Source organism: Prunus persica, chromosome G3 (genome assembly GCF_000346465.2).
Source record: "Prunus persica cultivar Lovell chromosome G3, Prunus_persica_NCBIv2, whole genome shotgun sequence".
In the NCBI taxonomy this organism is placed as follows: Eukaryota; Viridiplantae; Streptophyta; class Magnoliopsida; order Rosales; family Rosaceae; genus Prunus; species Prunus persica.
Window position 1 is genome coordinate 2,914,964 of NC_034011.1, and position 23,117 is coordinate 2,938,080.

At 35.2% G+C, this 23,117-nt stretch overlaps 2 protein-coding genes across 3 annotated transcripts; one reads left to right on the top strand and one right to left on the bottom strand.

Annotated features, from left to right (window-relative positions):
• On the bottom strand, nucleotides 6,946-10,140 carry LOC18781610 (putative inactive disease susceptibility protein LOV1). Its single transcript, XM_020559262.1, has one exon. The coding sequence runs from the start codon at nucleotides 10,138-10,140 to the stop codon at nucleotides 6,946-6,948; it is 3,195 nt and encodes a 1,064-aa protein (XP_020414851.1).
• LOC18783431 lies at nucleotides 19,657-22,480 on the top strand. 2 transcript variants are annotated; one of them, XM_020558867.1, is made up of 2 exons: nucleotides 19,657-19,837; nucleotides 20,180-22,480. In XM_020558867.1, the coding sequence occupies exon 2, from the start codon at nucleotides 20,217-20,219 to the stop codon at nucleotides 22,272-22,274; it is 2,058 nt and encodes a 685-aa protein (XP_020414456.1). In that variant the 5' UTR covers nucleotides 19,657-19,837; nucleotides 20,180-20,216; the 3' UTR covers nucleotides 22,275-22,480. The 2 variants fall into 2 exon arrangements, with proteins under 2 accessions (XP_020414456.1, XP_007217587.1); XM_007217525.2 differs by having other exon boundaries at nucleotides 20,183-22,480.

Here is a 23,117-nt window from a genome sequence, read left to right on the forward strand (position 1 = left end):
ATACACGTATATACGTGTATATATGTATATTTTAATATATATACATATAATGTAAATATATAATATATATGTCTATATACGCGTGTATATGTATATTATAATACATACATGGGTATAACATATACACACAAACTTATACACCTTTCTACATATATGGGATAATAAAATAGTCTCCCTAGCATGACCCCATATTAATATTATAATAATAGTATACATGTATACATGTATATATGTAATATATATTATATTATATATTAATGTACATATATACACGTATATACATGTATATATATAAACACATATATATACATATATAATATATAAATACATATAGATATATACACGTATATTATTATTATAATATACCCATATACACATGCATATTAATATTATAATAATAGCATACATGTATATATGTAATATATATATTATTATAATACATATATATAAGTATATATACATATATGTGTATATATTATACCCATGTATGTATTATAATATACATATACACACGTATATAGACATATACATTATATATTTACATTATATGTATATATATTATAATATACATATATACACGTATATACATGTATATTATTATTATAACATACTCATATATATTATCTATTATAATATACATATGTATATGTATATGTATTATACCCATGTATATATTATAATATATAGATACACCTATATACACATATATTATATACATGTATATACGTATATATATATGTATATTATAATATATAATATATATACATATATTATATATACATATGTATTTTATAATATATATATATAATATATATGTATATATACATACATATATAATATACATATATACACATATATACATGTATATTATTATAACATACCCATATATATATTATATATTATAATATACATACATATATATAAATATATATATATATATATGTATTATACCCATGTATATTATAATATACATATATACACCTATATACACTTATATATATGTATGTACGTTTATATTATTTAAAATATATAATATTATTATAATATACTTATATACATGTATATACATATATATTATATATATTATAAAATACATATATACATATATATATAGATATTTTTGAAAAAACAAAAAAATTATAGTCCTAGTCCAAGCATACACCAAACGCAGGATAAGTGTTATCCAACTTAGACCAAGCCAAGCCAAGCCAAGCCAGTCCCTAAGCATAGTCCATGCCAAGACAGTCCTGTGTACCAAACGAGCTAATTGTAATTTCTTTTTCCTTGGTCCTTACTCCTTACTATATTCTAGAAGACTGGACAAATGTTATCCCTGCTTGAATATCAGACAACCTACCAAGTCAACGAGGTCATTTTAATTTATATAAAAGCTAAACATTGATTGATAAAAACAAATGGAAGTTGATATTATATTAGAAAAGTTTTTTCTGGTTTGTAATTTCAACGTTTTGAATATTTTCCAGAATCCTTGTTTCATGGTGATCAGGACAACAGCTTTGTAGATCTCTAGACAACTAAGACCTGGCTTAAAAGATTATTGAGCATAACGAGACTCAAACTTCAATAAAAATGAGTTTACACATATGGGTCTTCGATTAGGGATTGAATTATGCCAATTGCAGCCAAGGTTAAAATTCACGCATCACAAACCTAAGCCTCGATTTAACTTTTAAAGTTTCCTTTTCTTCCATTAGAGGAGTGTTATTTTTTTCATTCTTGGAGGAAAATTGCTCCAAATCACTATACTAATTAGTAAATATTTATAGTGTTGCAATACGTGAAAATTAGGTGAACAATGAGAGAGGAATGTATAAGATGCTATAAAAATAAGGTCACTTGAATATATATCCGAGATTCAATTTCTCACCTAAATAAGTAGCATTTTTCTGTTTTTAGCATGATTGGCAGTTGCAACACATGCCACCGGAAAATTGGCTACTATATACTTGTTTCTATAGCATCTTGTTACATTAATCTGACATATAATTAACCAAATTTCACAAGTTCATCTCTAAGGAAAGTGAATTAAATATGACTACTTAGCATAAAAAAAAAAATTATTAAGCAAACGACTCAAATTTCAATAAAATGACAGTGTTCACATCTAAAAACATAATTATAGTTTATCTTACTAATTTCGTCCACATTACTCTGGATCTTGTGTTCAACCAAAAAGCTATAAATAAATAACAAATTGATCTGATGCTGATTATAAAAACTGCTGTATCATTTAATCCCAAGTTAACAGCTTTGTAGATCTCTAGACAATATTTTAGACTTTCTAACCCAAAAGGACGAATTAGTAGTGGGATGTGGATGCTTGCTTACGAAAATGTAGCTTTCTTTTTATATTTAAGATTCAATTTGCTTGATTTACGCTCAAGACTCAAGAAGAATCATTTGTTAACTAGCAAATAAATCAAAGACCCTTGTCAACTAAAAAGCCAAGATGCATGCATGTTATAGAATACTGGTTTCCCCTCTCTAGAAGTTAAAAAATGAAAAAGAAAAAACATTTTACTTTTTACTTTTTACTTATACACTAAATAATACTAATGTTGCATGATTCATTTTATAGTAAACGCTTTATCGAAGGTCGTGAGATGAAGTTTTATATCTTAACTGTTGAATCAAATTAATCAATTTGATCTAACAGCTAACTTATTTAATCCAACATTTAAGAAATAGAATATCATCTAAAAGTCTCGCATAAAACCCTCACTATAGGATTCTTGTACTAATGTCCAAGCTAACTATATGACCTTGCCAAGTTTCAAGTTGCCACACACGACAGGCTAATGATTTTGTAAAGAGTCCAGCTACCAGGCCGCCAATTAATGGATTTATGAAAATTTGATACTCGATCTTTCAGGTATTGTGCTGCTGGAAAGTGGTTGGAGGTTTAAGTCTCTCATGCTTCTTACTGGAAATGATAATTTTCCAGCACTAATTCTGGAAATCCACTAATATATACGATTGAAAAATGTCAAATAACCACGAACTCGTTTTCCAAAACAAAAAATAAAAAAAACCTAACTATCAAATTTCAGATACTAAATTATTATAATTAGAAAAATATTACTTGTCACTCAAGCATATAATTAATCCTCAAACTGTACTTTCTTTCGTAATATAAGATATATAATCAATATGTCATCAAAATAAATAAGTAAATAAATGAATATTGGGCCTAAATGAAAAGTGAAAATAAACCCGTATGTCAAAGTCGCTTCAAACTTTCCAAACACATCTTCTTGCGAGAATGACTGCAAACCCTAGAGAGAATAGGGATCATCATTTGGCCTTACTATAGAATTTCCCCCATTGATGAGAATAAGGGTCATCATTTGGCCACCGGGCCGCGAGCCAAAGTAGGTAAATTGAGGTCCGATGGGCCATAGCACGGCCCGTCCTGATGGTTAGGCCAGCTCAGTCCATCTCACTTTAAGGTTGGGTAGGACTTGGACTTAGGATTTGAAATCCTTAGCTTATCCGCCTATGCCCTTATTTTTTTAAAAAAATTTAATTGAAGCACTATCTAACCTCATTTTATACTTAATCAAAATAATGTAATATGTATGATAAACTAATAAACTTCTTATTTTGTTTACACATGTTATAAATTAAGTTAATTTTTTCAATGTTGTCTAAAATTTTGTAACAAACAAAAATATATACATTATCTTTTAGTGCCCCTTTTTTGTCAAGTTCAAATTTAATGGTTTAATAAAGAATTTGAAAGCTTATTTTGATTTTATTAATTCTAATGTCACAAATTGCTTTAATTTTCACGATGTTAATCCTAGTTTGGGATAGAAGTAACACATTTTCATAAGATTCATTTTTAGGTATAATAGTTTTTAAATATATTGGCTATTGGTCTAGGTTTAGTAAAAGAGTTTGGCTATTATATTTTTATTTTCTTAAGTTATGTAGTAATCTTAATCTATACTAATGTTTAAGAGAAGACTCTTTATTCATCACTTTTGACCCCCAAAAACAAAGGTGTAACAAAATTATTTAAAAGATTTAGAAAAAAAATTAAAATGCCCCACCCGTTTAGACCCTAGGACCGGCCCAAAAAAAAAAATCCCATAAAGCCGCCAAATCCAAAAGTTTTGGGATGGGCCGACGAACCCAAAAGTTTCGAGTCGGGCCGACGAACCCTAAGTGAGAAAACTATTAAGGCTTCCGAATACCCAGAAGACACTGGCGAAACCCTTGGGCCAAATCTTTTGATTTTCTTTTGGTTGAGCCTTAAATAATTTCGAAATTTAGAGAAAATGAAGGCCAATTTAGTGATCTTGGGCTTCAGAAGAATAAGGGCTCTGAGGCAATAGCTCGACCCACCATGGTATATCAAATTGGCCGAATTTGAATCAAACTCTTCTACAGTTTCCTATTTGGTAAGATAGAAATTCATGCGATCTTTTTTTAAGAATGAAAAAACTACCAAAAGTCTTATTTTTGTCGTCCAAGTTTTGTAGTATAACTTTTCAAATGGTAGCCATCAAATGTTCACGAGAGCCTTCCTAATTAATTAAGTAAATTTATTTTTAATTTCTAACAAAATATGTGTCACTTCACAATTCCCATAGTGTTTGTTTGTGCAAATAAACTCACGAAAGAATATTCGCTTTGTGATTCTTCAACCTTTGATCTTTCTTCTCTCTCTTCCTCGATTCCTGTAAAAAAGATCGAAGTAAATAGACCACACCTGGAAGGTATTGGCCAAAGGCCCCCCTGATGTCTAAGTTAGTTTGATTGAATTTAGGAGAAACAATAGTTAGAAAAGGGTACGGAGATTTCTTTAGGGTGAGAACTGGGTGGCCAGGGCCGTGTATGTAATATATAGAGAGATGAGAGATGTGTGGCCAATTGCGGTGGTGGCATCACCGGTGGCTAGGGAGAGAGAGATGGAGAGTTTTCTCGGGTTTTCCAAGTAGGTTTATTCTTTCCCCAAATTGTAGAGATTGAGTCCATTAGGGATTTGATTGGGATCCAAATCTCCTAATTTGATGATGATTAGATCTTCTTAGTAGGATAATATCTAAATTAATGGCATTATCTTATTAAATAAAGATAATATCCTATAATTAAGATATTATCCTTATTAATTAATTGGCCAAATAAATTGGTTCAATTAATTAATTTAAGGGATATTCTTTTTTTTCCATGTGGCGTGCTATGATTGGAGATGAAAATATTTGCTCCCACAGTGCCATTTATAAAATTATGTCGTTTACAAAATTCGACATACATAAATCCAAACCCTAAAATCTTCAATTGCCAGAAATTGAAATGATGGAAATTTAAATTCCGTTATTTTAGAATTCTATGTCATTTTCAATTGCTTCATCCAAACGGAAGCTAAGGGATTTGATGAGCACATAATTATCACATTTATTATCCCTAAATTTATATTGTTAGTACTTTGATTTATTTTATTTGAGTTTATTAGATCACTTTTAAATATTGTCTATAGTTTGGAAATATATTTTTAAAATATGGTTATTTTAGGTTTTAGCAATTGCAATAAAGAAAGGAAATTGAGTGGTGCAACCAATAAAGTGAAGTAGCCAAGCATACAAAGAAGAAGATATGGGATCCGCCAGCACTAGAGGATTGAAGTGCACTTGCCAAAGAAAGAATTATCAAATGAAGAAGGTGGCTATAGCACCATAATAGCCAACTGAATTGATTACATATGTTGATGTGTATTCCAATAAAAGAGATGAAATTGCATAAACAAAAAAAATTGGATGAGATTCACCAGCACTAGATGAACAAAATAAATGAAGGAATTATTGATTGGCTTGGCGACAATTCCAACTTCATTTAAATAAGGCTAAAAGTCACTTTTGGTCCCTCTAATTTGACACTTCAATCATTTTTGACCTTATAGTTTCAATTTCTTCAATTTTAACCATGTAGTTTCGTATTTGTAGCAATTCAAGGACAAGTTAGTATTAATGTCAATTTCTTTGACAATGTAAGGGGCAATTTCGTCAACCCAAAATCCTTGAGCATAAAAGCTCGTATGAAACTCCCCTAATTTCTTGAAATTGGTCATTTGGGTTTAGGGTTCTTCAAAAATTGAGATTAGTGGTTGAATTTCGATCCCTTATATGAAATGGGGAGAATTTCAAACAAGTTTTTATGAACAAGGGATTTGGGTTGACAAAATTGCCCCTTACATCATTAAAGAAATTGATAAGAACACTAACATGTCCTTGAATTGCTACAAATACGAAACTACAATGGCAAAATTGACGGAATTGAAATTACAAAATCAAAAGTGGTCGAAGTGCCAAACTACAGGGACCAAAAGTGACTTTTAGCCTTATTCAAATGAAGTTGGAATTGTCCATGAGGTGCTGCTATCATTCTCCTATAAATTGATGTTGCGGCATAGTTCAAAAACACACCAGAACTCACAATCTTCTCTTGAGCTCTCTCGTCTTCCTCCTCTCTAAATTTCTGTTTTAGTTTTATTTTATGGGGAACTAACTCCCTAGCTAAAGTTAGGGAGAAAGCTTTTAATATGATTGTGTAATTTTTATTAGTTTGATCCAAACTTAAGCTTTAATGTGAATTTGTAGTTTTTTTTTTATAAAATTAATTGATGAGTGTTTGATAATCTATTTCATGGGTTCAATCATGTTTTTTCCATGGTGTAGTAAAAACTTTCATGCTTTTAAAAAAGGAGAGAATTACTAAGATTATTAGAATTTCGATGAAGATGTGTGACGCTACAATTTATGGTAGACAAAGCTTGATGCATTTCTTGTGATTAAGTTCACAGATCATGTAAAGGTGGCTGTTTATTTACCCAAACATGCTCATTATTTACCTTCTAGGGGCAAGCAACAGATAGGAAACAAAGAAAAAGTAATCTCAACAGATAGGAAACTTGCTCATTATTTACCTTCTAGAGTCAGTGATGGTCAAGTTGTGGCAGGATCTAGTATCTATGTAGCGAAGATTTTGCATTGCTCCGTTTTGCACGGCCAAGATTTTCAGGGTATCTAAATTCCAAAGCTTCAGAAATAGAAGAAGTGGAAATCCATCTTTGCAGCAAACCATCCGTGTTCCTAGATAAGAATCAGAGTGGAAAGAAAGGGATCTAAGTTTCGGAAGCAGGCCTAGCGTTGGCATTGGATCATCTTTAATTTTAGAGGCCGATAAGGTAAGCTGGGTGAGGCTTTGCGGGAGTTGATTTATGATGACCTGATTTTCAAGCTTCCCAAACAAATGTAGGCTGGACAGATTCGTAAGGTGAGAGATGGTCTCTAGTTTCAGATGCTGAGGTGCCCTCTTCTCATCTATTGATCTCAGCCTCAAAGATTCTAGGTCAGTCAGTTTCTCAATCCATTTCGCCACTAGCATTTGCTCTGTAGGTGCAAGATTGAATACCAAAGCCAATTTTCGAAGTTTCGTCAACTTGTCCAGACGATCCTTGAGAGGATGGCCCTTCTCCACAAATAGGCCAGATAATATCATCAGATCTTTCATCGATATCATGAAAATTGGTCGATGTATTTGACAGTTCTCGTTCAAGTAGAGATGCCGAATTTTCTTCAGCTTCCATATTGAACTAGGGAGTGTTCTAACATGGGTATGCTTCAAATCTAGAGTTAAGAGTTTCACCAAGTCCCCAATAGATTCAGGGATCGTCAATAGGTAAGTTCGCCTTAATCCCAAATATGTCAGCTGCTTTAATTTTCCAATGGTCTCCGGCAACTTTGGTCTGAACACACGTTCAAGGTCAAGAGTCTGTAGTTTTCCGAAGAGACCACCAGCAATGCCCCTGCTAATAATTTCACCTACTTCCTCTCCAGGTTTGATTTTTGCTCGGTCATCAAAGAAGAGAACCGATCGGGGAAAGCTTTCCTTCAGCAAAACATTTCGCCAATTTGTGTAGAGACCATGAATTTGACGGGAACTGGTATCGTATGTATTACCATCTTCAGAATCATGAAGGTTATAGTTTCTGTCTACATTACTTGTAGGAGAAGTTAGAGATGACCCTGAACCTGTTTCGCTGCTATTATTGTCGTTGCCACCTTGCAACAAGAGATGTCGCACAGCACTAGGCAAGCGACATGTCTTGACCTTCCCATTAGGCTTTCTTTGAACCATTTGAACCACATTACGCCCAATCAACTCTGATAGATACGCATATGCAACAGTTTCGGGAATTTTTGTTTTCTCATCTCCGCTTACTTGTGCCAATCCTTGTGCAACCCACGAAGCGACAATTCTCCTTGCAGGGATTTCAAAGTCCCTAGAGAAAAGTTGGAAGTAAGACAAACATTTACTCAGAATTTTGTCGAATTGCAAGTCTGCATTATTCACTTTCACAGTATCAAACCACGGTGTTCGGTTCTGTCCTTGAGTGATACGCTCAAGCTCCTTCAAATATTCCTCTGGTGTCGACACTTCCTTCCACGACAGTAGATACCCAACACTAATTACGGCAAGTGGTAAGCCTCCGCCTCTCCCTAAAACTTCCTTTGCATCAGTTTGCAGTTCATCAGGACAGTGATGCACTATCTGGGAAAAAAGATCCCAGCTCTCTTGTTTGGTTCGTAACCGAAGGTGGTGAATGCTATTTTGGTCAGCGTGTGACGCGATGGCCTTCTTGCATGTGGTGAGGACAATCCTGCTCTTGTTTGCCATTTCTGGAAATGCTACTTTAAGAGCATCCCAGGTTTCCGTTGACAAGACATTGTCTAACACTAGAAGGTATCTCTCCTTCTTCAAGAAATCCCTCACTTTCGCAATCCAGTATTCCCTGCCCTGCTTCTCTTGCGTCTTCAGGACCTGGTTTCCAACGGCTTCCAATAGTTCACTTTTGTCAGACACTTGAGGTACGGAGACCCAACGACGGACTTGAAAACGGCGCTGAATGGTAGGGTGGTTATAGACTTCCTTGGCCAGAGTTGTCTTACCAATTCCCTTCATCCCCACAATGGAAATCACAGAGCGCTCTTTTCTGTTAGAAGTCAGTTGCGAGACCAGTTCATATACGTTTTCTTCCAGACCAACTACTGAGCAAGAATCCGCCCTTACCTCAATCGAATATACTTTTATGCATCTCTGAAGAAGATTTACAGCGTGCGTGATTCCCTTAATCTCCGAGATGGTGGTTACAAGCTCTGAGCCTTGGATGCCGGAGGCCTTTGAGTACTGCTCTGCTTCACAAGTCAGTTTCTTCAATTGCTCCAAGTAAGCACTTCTAAACTTAGGGGCATAGGCTTCAGTGGGGGTTTTTTTTTTTTGGTTGAAGTCTTCAGTGGGTTTGGTAGCTTTGAAAAGTTTATGCATGTGCTCCAACTCCTTGCTCATTGCGCTGACACACAACGATAACTCTTTGCTTGTTTGCCGCAATTGAATGAGCCTGTTACGAATGTTTTCTACAGCTGATGACAAATGCCTGTCCATATCCTGATACTCAACGGTTTGCTGTCGAGGAGATTTGCGGGCAAAATTTGAAGACCGTCCTGTGATAAATTTAAAACCGTATCTTTCCTTTGTTTCCAGAAGGTCGGAGATCTTGGAGCCAAGGGACATTATTCCCCCCTTGAGCTTCCGCCTAGCCCTCCAATTACGGCTGAAATATACCCACCACCACCATTTCTGTCGATTTGCTGCTATATTTATGTAGGCAATGTCATTTATTGCTTCCTCAACCGTCTTGCTTGCTTCCTTCAACCATGACTTTTCCATTTCGCTTTCCAGCTTTAGCGATTGTAAATCTTCCATGAAAAAAGGCAGCAGATCTACATGCATCTTGACGGATATCACTTGCTCCACCATGCCATCCATCAATTTTGAGTTCCCAATGATCAGCTCCATTAGGGAGGACACCAACTCAGCAGCTCTTAAGCTAACACACAGCGCTGGTGTCTGAACAGATTGATATTCATCAATCTCATCAACAATGGATCTGGCAAGCAAGCTTCTAACCTTGGACCTTGACTGCTCCAATGTTGCGCGGATGTTCCTTGCGCATACTTCCTTGTTTCCTTTGCTGCTGCTCCTCCTCCGGCTCATCCCAAGGTTGCTATTAATCATTTCCTCGATCCGCCTCATCCCACGGGCAACATCAAGCATGGGTAGCAGATGATTAGTTATTAATGAAAAAACAAACCACTTGGAAGATTTGCTTCGCTTTCTCAATTCTTCGAAGCTCTCAAGGCACCACGTTGACTCCGAAACCACTTTTCTTGCATTCGTTATCCAGCTCTGCTCCGTTTCATTCAGTCGAAGAGTAATTCCTGCCTGGATGAGTTGTTCAGAATCCAAAAACTGACTGGCTTTCCGTGTGATTTGATCCTCTGACCTCAAAACTTCATCATAATCTTTAAAAGAGCGCCCAAGAACCCGGATTCTCTTTCAATCCACTTGCGTTTCGTGTTCGAGTATGCAAAAGAAATTGCCCTTGCGACGCTGCAGAGAAGGTAAAAAACCAACAGGACGCAAGAGGCGACAACTACAATGGCCATGGGTTGCTCTTCTCTTCTCCTCTGTAGTTGGAGTTGTCAAAATGTATCTGGAACTTCAGTTCAAACAGATCAAGTTGCTCAGACACTGGCTGTTTCAATTATGGACATTGGTCAATGTTGTGGATAAAGCTTCTTAGATAAAAGTCCTTTTTTATTTTATTTTTTTATTTTTATTTTTATTTTTATTTTGCCAGAAGATACGAGTCCAAAATGGATGCAGGACATCAATTTTGACTTCTCAATAATAGACAGCCTGTGGCCAGATATGCATTTGTCCTTCTTTTTTAACGTATTTACTTCCAGCGCCATTAAATAGAAAAGGAAAACCAAACCAACACATCCTAGCAATCAAAGTTGTCTCCTACTACAATCATGCTCACTCCATCTCAATCTCTGTAGATTTCTTTCTTCATTAATGGAGATTTTGTTGGGTATACAAATTTTGTTCTCCAAATTAAAATGGGTTTAAAGAAAACTTGTATCAAAATGAAAATGAAAATCCCGTTGTAAAGTTGAGAGTGTAGCCCACACGTTAAGAAATAATCTATCGAAGAATGACGACTTGTTGTCTTGAAGGTTTTTAAAATTTTATTTTAATTATTTGACTGTTTTCTTGTATTTATTATGGGAGTTACAATTGTTTAATTTTCAGTTTTTATTTTTCTATTCATTGCCTTAATTTTTCTGATTTAAGGTGTCTGAAGGTTGCAAGTGTCAGATGCCTATAAAAGGTCACTCCTCCTTCACATTTGAAACACACTACAATATGATTTCTCTCTTCTCCCACTTTCATATGTTCTCCACTTTCCATATTATTATTTTTGGGCAACGGTTTTGCGACTTGGAGACTTTTATCCAACTGTAAATGTGCTTATAGCGGACTTTGAGCTTCTGTATTGGGGGTCGTATCTTGGAGTTTTGTAGAATGTCAATACATGCATGTAGAGATGCTACAAAGACTTTAAGACAATGTCTTTAACATGCTTCACCATACCAAGCTTGATTTCTTACTCTTTACGTATATTATTCTATGCATAAATACCACCTGAACTTTCATGCATGTGCTTCATTACCACATAAACTTTTAATTTTTATTTTTAACCACCCGAACTTTGTAAAGTATTGCAATCCACCATCTACGTCTAACTCTGTTAAAGTTTCAGTTAAATTTAAGGGTATTTTTGTTGATTAACTATAACTAAGAATAATTATATATATAAAAAAGAATTAAAAATACAAAAAAATAAAGCTAACCTCCATATCTGGTCCATTGATTTTGTTGCCTTCCTGTATTTCCTTTTTTTCCCCCCGAAAAGCCTTCCTGCATTCATTTCATGGCTTGCACTATTTGTTCAAAAGCTTGTCCTTCATTTCAATGGAAGTTTGCATATAAAAAAATAAAAAATAAATATAAAAAAAAATTCAGACCACAATTACTCTCTCTCACCCTCAATCCAGCAAATTCAAAAAATTTAACATCGAAGCTAGAATTTAACTCCGGTCCAATTGCTGTTTTTGTTTATGTATTCCTAATTTATCCACTAAGTCAGTTTGGTTGGTTTTTTGCGCCCAATTTTGGTGTAGCAGCTATATTTTGATTCATCCTAAATTTTGTAACTTCATCGTGGGTTTTGGGAAGGAATCAATTGCATTCCTAGTATATATAAATATCCCTCTACGATCCTTCTGTCCCTTTCACCAAAAATTAGCAATGTCCCGTTCAATCTCCTTGCACAAACTGACCGGAAGTTTAAAACATGACATAGAATAATTTAGCATAGCCATCGCCATCGCCTTTATCAGTACCTCTTTGCCAGCGGAAGATAAATATTGCTTTGCCCATCCCATAAGTTTTGAAGCAATCTTTCTACGCACCATTTCAAACACTCCGCGTTTAGACACCCCAAAATCTGTATTTAACCCTAGGTATTTTCCAAAATCCCCATTCTGCTGAACCCCTAAGATATGTGCCAGTTGACATTTCAATCTTGCTGGGCATTTCTTTCCAAAGAAGATAGAACTCTTGTCAAAATTAATGCATTGACCAGAGCCCTTCGCATAGCAGTCCAAAATTTGCTTTAAACAATAAACCTCTTGTTCGTCAGTGTGACAGAATATGACATAATCATCTGCAAAAAATAAGTGTGAAATACTGAGCCCTTGAGGACGGAGCTGAAATCCATGAAGAGATCCCCTTTCTTCATGACGATGAAGCAAAGCAAATAAGCCTTCAGCACAAATTAGAAATAAAAAGGGGGATAATGGGTCCCCTTGCCTGAGGCCCCTAGAAGACAAGGACTATTTGTGATCACACATACTAACCTTGAGAACCATGAATGACACAATAAAAATGGTCTGTGATGTTAGAAACTCTGTCAAATTGCTGACATGGAAGGTACGTGGGCTCCATATCTCCAATAATGTCGTGACACGTGGATAAGATAAAATATATATATAATAAAAAACATTTTAAAATTAAAAAATCATTAAAAAATTTTAAATGGGGCTTAACAATTGTAGTATTCTAATTGTCTAGGTCAAACATCAAGTTATATTTATACACCAAGATTAAACATACATTTAATTACATGAGACATAATCTCTCTCTCTCTCTCTCTCTCTCTCTCTCTCTCTCTATATATATATATATATATATAAATTAAAACATACATATAATTATAAGTAATATATAATTTAAAGGAAGTTAAAAAAAAAAAAAAAACCTTTGCCTTTTGTTGGGCCCACCTATCTCTCTCTATTTTTCTTTTTCTTTTTCCTTCTTCTTCCAATTTCCGTCTGTCTCCATCTATTCCTTTATCTCTTTTTTTAATTTTTACATTTATGTATTTTAGTAAAAGGAGAAGGGGCAAAAAGGGAAGATTATAAAAGGTTAAGTGGAGGGCATTTTCAGCAATTCATTGTGCTGAAGAGAAAACTAAACTAAAAACAACATTTAAAAGAGGGCCATTTCTGTCATTACACTGCGCTTAAGAACAGTGTTTAGATGAATTGCCCTTTAGTGTATACATATATAATTTTGCAAAACGGGCAGAGAGTTTATGAGATATTATTACAAGTTTTATTGAGCCTAATTACTCTTGCTGGCTGTCATTGCTTTGAATTTGGCAGAAAAACATATAGTTTTTGTAGTATATATGCAGTAGTTTAACACCTCAATCTGACTCTGATTTGGGAGGCAATCCACTACTATAAAAGCCTTAACCAGTTGGCTGGAAAAAGGGAGAGCAGCATATTTCTAGAAATGTTTTATTATAATTATTATGATTATTATTTTGTTCATCCGCATTTTTTATTTTTCATGGGAAAGGTTCAAGTGTTCATGGGATATGAGCAATACGAGTATACACTTACAAGGGCCATAAGTTGTTATGTCTTGAAGAGTAGGGATGCCATACAACCTAGCTACACCGAGACATTATCTTTGAGACATTATCCTTTAAAAAAAACCCTTTTAGAAGGATGCCACAAGAATGATTGGCATTGCCAGACAAGTTTTTCCATTTGTTTTGTTTGAGAATTGGGTTTTCAAGGCAGCATGTTTTATGCATAGTATTATCTTGTTGACTCATCTGATGATAAATTCGCATATACACAGGGACAGATCCAGGAGTTCAAAATGGATTGGGTTGAATTTACCTTATAATCAAACTCAACGGGACAAGTAAATTAGAATTTAATCAATAACATAAAATAATAGGAGGGCATAATGAGCCATACCTGTCAAAATGCATATAGTACATAACTGGTTCTAAGATGACTTTTTCAACTTCTGCATTCATTCTTGAAAGAGTTTTTATCAATTCAATGAAATTACGACGATTTGATGAGTCACAAAATTCATCGTTACCTCTAAAAGTCATCTCTTGATTTGGTAGATACCTATGTTCTTGATTGTAATTGTAAGTCTCAACCGATTTTGTGTAATATCTTGCGGTGGTTACACGGTTGCACTATTCTGTCAATATGTTGAGTAAGGTTCATTACATTCATCAACTTTTGCATAGCAAGATGATGTGGGAATTTATATTGACTAAATGAGCAAAGCAAGCACATTTTACCCACCAACTCGCTTCCAATTTTTAAACCATTCCACTGTGAATACCTTGTGTGAATGATCAATTTTAACAAAATTTTTAGTAACTGTGAGTTAAGAAAATTACCTCAACAAAAAAAAAAAAGAAAAAAAAAGTGCAAGGCTTGGCTTCTTAACTTGCTGAATTTATGTGCTCTCTTGCTGCAAGCTCAATCGCAGTCAATTTGGTTATCTAGGGGAAGCTGGAGCAAAGTTTGCTCTGTTTCTCTCACGAGTCATCGGAGACTTAGGGCTCGTCAATGGGCCAGGTCGGGTTGGGTTTTTTTAGAAAATTCAAAGCCCAAGTCCGACCCATGAGCTGGGCTTGAGAAAGCCCATCGGGCCGGGCCAGGCTAAGCCCAACGGGCCGGCCTAAACGGGCCCTACTTCATTCAAAAAAAATCATAAACTTAATCATAAGGGCATTTTAGTCCAAATTTGAGATTAAACTCACTTAATTCCAATATTTTCACTTCAAACCAAATTCATAAAACACCCAATAAAGTCACACAACTTATAAGATTTTCCACAAAAATAATAAAACCAAGTATTATTTTTGAGGTTATTACATAATTAGATCGTAATACGTTCTAAGAAATCATTTTAAAAATTAATAAGTATCAAAAAAATATTTTTTTAAAGGATGATATGAATAAATATGCAAATATTTGGTGATATGTTCAAGAAAAGCATGATTATATTTGGTGGTATGATTATGTTTCGTGATATGAGTATATTTGGTGATGTGATATGTTGTTCATCTTATATATATATATATATATAATTGTTCAATTAATAATTGACACAAATTAATGTGCTAAACATCCAATTATAAACTATGAATGAGTAAAGAAAAGTAAATGAAATGAAACAAATTATATATGTGATTTAAGTGATATAATCCTAAACCTAAACTCTTATTTATACATAATTATATATGTATGCGGGCCTAACGGGCCGGGCTTTTATGGGCGGGCCGGGCCAAGCTTTCTTGGGCTTAATCGGGCCCGACCTATGAGCTGGGCCAGGCTTCAAACACCCAAGCCCAAGCCTAGCCCAGCCCAAGACGGGCCAGGCCATGTCAAAGTCCATAACGAGCCGGGCCGAATTTTTTTTCGATGGCCCGGGCGGGCCCCCATGGGCCCATAAGCCCGCATGCCAAATGATGAGGCCTACGGATACTTCATATTCCAATAAAAAAGGAGTAGGTATTATGCTTTATATGGGGAAATGCAACAACCAACAAAGGTGGGCCAATGACGAAATTTGGGCTGGGCTACCTATATCAGAAAATGTCTTTGGTTAATGCAAATATTAAGAATTAAAATTATTAATTAAATAAGAATAGTATAGTAAATTCACTTTTTTTCATATTTAAAAAAATTAAAATTAAAAGAAAAAATAGATAATGGATTATATCTATATATCTATATATATAAAGCAAAAGACAGAGAATGGTGAAACATTCAAAATACCAGAAAATGCCCTTGATTAATGCAAACATTAAGAATTGAAATTATTAATTAAATGAGGATAATATGGTAAATTCATAATTTTCCGTATTAAAAAAAATTAAAATTAAAAGAAAATTCAGATAATGGGTCCTATTTTTATGGAACACAAATATCCATTATTTTTTTTAATTCTAAAATAAATTAAATTTTTTTAAAAAAAAAAACCTCTCGCATGCGCGAAAGTGCGTGCAGAGAGGCTAGTATATATAAAGCAATAGGCAGAGAATGGTGAAACATTCAAAATACCAGAAAATGCCCTTTGTTAATTCAAACATTAAGAATTGAAATTATTAATTAAATGAGGATAATATCGTAAATTCACATTTTTAATATTAAAAAAATTAAAATTAAAAACAAAATAAGATAATAGGTCCTACTTTTATGGAACATAACTACCCTGTTTTTTTTTCTTAATTCTAAAAATAAAAATAAAAAAGAAAAAGAAAACCAATTGACACATGCGTGAGCATGTGTCAAGGGGCTAGTTTTTATAAAACACAACTACCCATTATCTTTTTTTATTCTAAAATAAATTTAAATTTTTTAAAAAAAAACCTCGGGCAGTCGCAGAAGCGCGTGCAAAGAGGTTAGCATATATATTAAAAATGGTTACTAATTTTTCCACTCATTTTTTATCTACTTACACTCCATTTTTTAAAAATTGTATGTTCTCACTCCCTTTTATCTTATAGTAAAAAGTATTTAAAAAAACAAATGGGAGTGTAGGTGGATAAAAAGGGAATGGGAAAATCACCACCCTTAAAAATACATATTAAAGATTTGGTAGGGGCGGTAACCTGTAGCCCTGACAGTGCACTATGTGGATCCGTGCCTTACACAAATTTATTTTATTTTATTTAGGAGTGTAGTAAAATACATAGGTATTTCATTTGATAAAATAAGGCGGAAGAGAACAATAGCAAGGCCTAAGGCCCCTTTTGGTTCACAGAACGAATTTGAGGGGAAATCATTTTCCATGTCATTTTCTAAGGGATGGGAAATAAAATATTCATTTCCCAGGTTTGGTAATGCTAAGAAAGTGACCGGGAAATATCACTTTATTTTTATTTCCCATGTTTGTTTTAAGTATGAATTGAAAACAAAGTTTGTATAAATTTTCAATTATATCCATATTAAATCATAAAAAGAGAATGCATTTAATGGTATATTGTAATTCTAAATTGTTAATGGAGACAAAATGATCATGAAAAATGTTTATTTAATAATGGCTCATTTTCCCAAACTTTTCCATAAAGAAGGAAAACAAAACCCATGTTGGGAGGATGGCTTCACTTTCTCCCCTATTTTCACATGAGCCAGCAACAATTTCCCATGTCTGAACTTACCAAATATGAAAAAATAATTAATTTTCTATCTCCAAATCTTCTTTCCCATAAACCAAATAGGGCCTTAAAGTTTCAAACACGGTGGCAGTGATAACGGAGAGTCAAATGAAGCTTTCTCAAAATAAATGAACTCGTACCCTACTTCTAGGTGTAATAATACATTAGAAAAAAAATCTTGTAATAATGCAGTGGAAAAGAACAAAAGTGCATTAATCCCAAAATCTTGTAATAATGCAGTGGAAAAGAACAAAAGTGTATTAATCGTTGGAAAAAACCTTGTAACAATGCAGTGGAAAAGATCAAAAGTGTATGCAGTAGGGTTGTAGGGCTCAATCTTTTCCTCATATCTTTTTCAAAGAGCAACAAAGTACTGGCGAAAAGAACAGTATTCAAATTGATAGGTATGGTAGGTTGTAATCCGACTGTGAATATTCAATGAACACATGGGGAGTCAGTCAACCAAAAAAATTAGTCAAGTTTTCAATATGAAATTTTTTATGTGGAATTTTGGCAAGTTTTTGATGGTGGGATTTATATTCTTCAACACGTCCTTTCATTTGTGACTCACTAAGCCCAACACGTAAATACCATCGTTTGGTACGTCGGATTGTACTGACTAATTTCTGTCGGATAGTATTAATCTGTTTTGGAGAGTATTGACTGTTTATCCATAATATTGGAAGATGTTTGGTGTTATTCCGGATAAATAGTCAGACTAAGTTATACTGTGTTTGATGCTGTTCACGATAACATCGGATTAGACTATTTGTTATTAAAAAAAAAAGGATAATTTAAGTGGAAATTGAAATCCAACTGATCGGAGGACTCAATCTTGGCTAATTGAAGACCTTGACCTTGGCTGATTAGAGGACTTGACCTTGGCTGATTAGAGGACTTGACCTTGGCTGGTCAGAGGACATGATCTTGGATGATCGGAGACCTTGATCTTGGCTGAACGAAGGCCTTGATCTTGGTTGATCAAAGGACTTGACCTTGGCTTATCAGGGGACTTGACCTTGGCTGATCAGAGGACTTTATCTTAGCTGATCGGAGACCTTGATCTTAGCTTATCAAAGGCCTTGATCTTGGTTGATCAAAGGACTTGAGCTTGGCTAATCAAATTCCTTGATCTTGGTTGATCAGAGGACTTGACCTTGGCTGATCATAGGACTTGATCTTGGTTGATCGGAGACCTTGATCTTGACTTATCGAACGCCTAGATCTTGGTTGATTAAAGGACCTGACCTTGGCTGATCAGAGGCCTTGATCTTGGCTGTTCGAAAGACTCAATCTTGGCTAATCGGAGGACTCGATCTTGGCTGATCGAAGACCTTGATCTTAGTTGATCATAGGACTTGACCTTGGCTGATCAGAGGACTTAACCTTGGTTGATCGAAGGACTTGACATTGGCTAAATTTTAGACCACAAATAAAAATCCACTTCAGAAGTTCCAGATGTTCCAACTTTGGAAGCCAGATGCTTGCGACTCATTGTTGGAAGTTGGGTTTCGACTTCTAAGTTCTTAGTCTGAATTATGGTGGAACATCGTGTATCTAAAGCTATAGACTTTATTGAAGATTAAACGACGTGGGGTGAATGATGACCCCTAAGTCCGGCCTTCTTGTTTCGATTTGACTGTTTGGCACCTTGGACAGCCAATTTGCATTAAGACGAATGGTCAAACTTCGACGAGGCTCAAACAGGAAGCATATTTTGCAATAATAAAAAAACCAAAAGGCAGCATAATATAGATATCGGTTTATTATTATTTTTTATTCAAGACTTACCTAGACTACAGCCCACCACAACCTTGGCTGTAGTTCCGCCCCTGCCAAGTAGGTCACTTTAACTTAAAGGGAATAATGTGGGATTTGACCACTCAATTATATTATTGTTATTTTAGTCTTTTCTTCAAGTATCGTGTTCATCTATTTCGTTACTAGCAATTAGATGCTTTAATGATTTTCAATTTTTCTGATTTTTTGCAAGGATGATCTATGAATGAAGACTTAAAAAATAGACAGTTGGGATTGTTGAAAAAAAAAATTCATAGGGTACCCTAAAGGGTGTCTCTCAAATAAAATTATTAGAAGGATCCCTCAATGGAAGGGGTATATATATATATATAGTACAGATATATTAAAGACAATTTTGAAAAAACAACTTCGAAAGTGCGAAAAAAAAAAAAGAGCCCAAGAGAGCAAGTAAAGGAGAGTACAAGTTCTAATCTGGGGGTTTTCCCTTGATCCCGTTGGGATTTCACAACAAAGGAGCGTGGAAGAACGGAGAAGGAGAGATAGAGCAAGAAGACTCAATCAGGAAGACTTAATCAGGAACAATGAAGACAGTAGGTAGGGTTTTAGTCAAGAAATTTTTTGAGATCGTTTCTCTCCAAATCGGTTCAGCCCTAGGCTAGCTCATGTTAGTGGAAAGATTTACCCATGTCCATGTCCATCTTACTGCTAATTGGGATGGCTCTCGTAGTACTTTTTTATAGTTGTTCGAATAAAAGTCTATCAACTTGTTAGAAAAAATAAAAAGACAATCATTATATGTTGACTTGACAAAAAGTAGACTTAATAATTGGTTTTTTTTAGCAGGACTTAATAGTTTGTTTTGTTTTTCCTTTCTTTCCATGTGATTTGATTTGTAAAGACACCTTTTATATATGTTCACGATAGTACTTAAATTAGCAGCTCAATTTGCATCCATACAAAGAGGAGGAAGGCGATGATGCGGATTTTCCCAGAAAGTCTGAGCAAACTATGGAGCTTGTGGGAAATCGACGTAATGGTGGTATTAAGCCTCATCTTACAAGGCATTCTCATAGCTTTTGGCAACAAGAGGAAGTACTCAAACAGCAAATGGCTCCGGTTGTTGTGGCTTGCCTACTTGTCCGCAGACTGGGTTGCAACAGTATCCCTCAGCCTCCTTTCCAGCAATTTATCATCAACAAACCACAAAATGAATACCGCAGATGCAGACGACCAAGACGAGATCCTGACAGCATTTTGGGCCCCGTTTCTTCTGCTTCACCTTGGCGGCCCGGACACCATCACTGCATACTCTTTGGAAGACAATGAGTTGTGGTGGAGGCACTTCCTTGTGCTCCTCGTCCAGGTGTCCCTGGCTGTCTATGTGTTTCTTAGGGCCTGGGCTGGTCAGGCACTTAACCTTCTAACCATTCCAGTGTTTGTTGCTGGGATCATCAAGTTTGCGGAGCGGACTTGGGTTTTGAGGTGCGCAAGCAGTAAGCATTTCAGAGATTCTATGTTCTGTTGTCCTGACCCGGGGCCTGATTACGCCAGATACATGGACGAACTGCGCTCGAAGAAGCATGAAGGGTTCGAGGTTGACATAGAGAGAGTGGATGAGGCTCCCACCATTGGTGATTTTTCCTTTACAGCTCCAAGCATCTTTCCAAATACAGCCAATTTGCAGCATGCCGATGTCTTCTTCAACATTTTCAAAAAGCTATTTGCAGATCTCATCCTCAGCATCCATGATATCTTGAAAAGCAAATCCTTCTTCCAGAACAGATCCTACTATGAAGCTTTCAAAGTGATTGAGATTGAGCTTGGGTTCATGTATGATTTGTTTTATACAAAGGCTGTCCTGTATAGTCTCAACGGTGCCATTCTTCGTTTTACCAGTTCTGTTTCCATCATTTCCGTCTCTGTCGCCTTCCTCGTCACGATCGAGAAGCAAGATTATTCAGCAAGAAGTATAATTATTACTTATATGTTGCTGGCTGGTGCTATCATCCTCGATCTCTATGCTGTGATTTTATTTCTACGGTCAGATTGGGCATTGCTATGGTTTTGTAAGCACAAGACAGCAGCACATTTGTTGTATCCAGTGATTTCACATATGTCGTTCGTTGAAAACAAAAGGTGGTCTAATGAAATTACACAATACAACTTAATTTTGATCTGCTGCGAAGATAAGCCGGCCAAGTACAGGTTCCTCCAAAAGGTCCCCGGGATATGCAGAAAATTAAAGAAATCAGTTGAAGTCCCTAGAGAGTTGAAAGAACTGATATTTCTGCAGCTGTTAAAGAAATCAACATGTGCCCCAAACTCTGCGGGTTACAAGGAGTTAAGGGATCGTAGGGTCGAGTGGGTTCTTCAAAATGAGAATTGTATCGAAAAACTTGGCTGGAGCATTGGAGAAGAATTTGATCTCAGCGTTCTTCTTTGGCATATTGCAACGCAACTCTGTTATTACTCTGATCGTGATCAGGACAAATACCCAAACGCTTTCCCCGATCCTAATTGTGAAGCCAGCAAGTTGTTGTCCGAGTATATGTTGTATCTCCTAGTCAAGCGTTCCTCCATGCTTCCTAATGGGATCGGACAAATCAGGTTCAAGGACACATGCGCCGAAGCCACAGAATTCTTCAAACAAAGAAAATGCCAAAGATCAGAACAAGACCGGGCTTGCAAAAAACTACGCGAGGTGAACAGTGATGAGATCCTTCCAGCTGAAGTAAAAGGGGATGAAAGCAAGTCAGTGCTATTTGATGCTTGCAAGCTTGCTAAAGATTTGGAGTCGCTGGAAACAAAGGAAAATTGGGAGAATCAGAAGAAGTGGCAGTTGATCAGCCATGTGTGGGTGGAAATGCTATCTTATGCTGCCAGCCATTGTCGATGGAATCATCACGCTGTGCAACTCAGGCGCGGAGGAGAGCTGCTCACTCATGTCTGGCTTCTTATGGCACATCTTGGTTTAACTGAACAACTTCAAACTTTCGAACTTCAAAAGGCCATAGTATTGAATGTGCGGTGAAAATGATATATAGGCAGCAAAATATTTTCCAAAATCAAATTGCATAGCAGCAACATATGAAAAAATAAATACATAAATATCTAGTAATGGACATGTCTCATTCTTCTCTTTAGCAGGAGCCCACGTGATCCGCCATATGCTCTGATTATAGGTGTATTCTCTTTTTCTATGTTGCTTTTAAGTAAAGTTGCCTCATGTTTTGCTCTTGATGAATTTTAAAAAATGTTGATAAGTCCATAACCAATCAAGAACCCACTGCCAGGGTCGGTCTTGAGATTTTAGGGGCCCTGTGCAAAATGCTTTCGTATAATCTAGTACAAATTTACACTACGGCATACAACAATTTTATTTTTTTTAAGTAAAAAGCCATCATCAATTAGTATGCAAATCACAAATCAAATTTATAATTTGAAGCAATTAAAGGACAATTCTCAATTTCTATCAAATTTGTTTAACTTAATGTTATTTGTTGAGGAGCAATTCAATCCACGAATTATTAAAAAATTAATTCCTTAAAAAAAATATAAATATATATAAATATAAATAATAAAAACTTAGTTTGAAAATAAAATAAAACATCTATATCCCCTTCTCCTCCCAACCGCAACCCCCACCAACAGTCCCCACCCAACCCCAACCAACCACCACCTCCCTATGACCCAACTTAAATTAGTTGCAAAATAAATTTAAAAAATTAGTTTCAAAATAAAATAAAATAAAATATCTCTTATCGTATGCTATTGACACAAGGGTGATGGAAAAGAATGAGAGTGGCACCTCCATGAACGTGAGACCTCTTTACAATTAATCATCGTTGCCTGCAAATGCAAATTGGAAATTGAA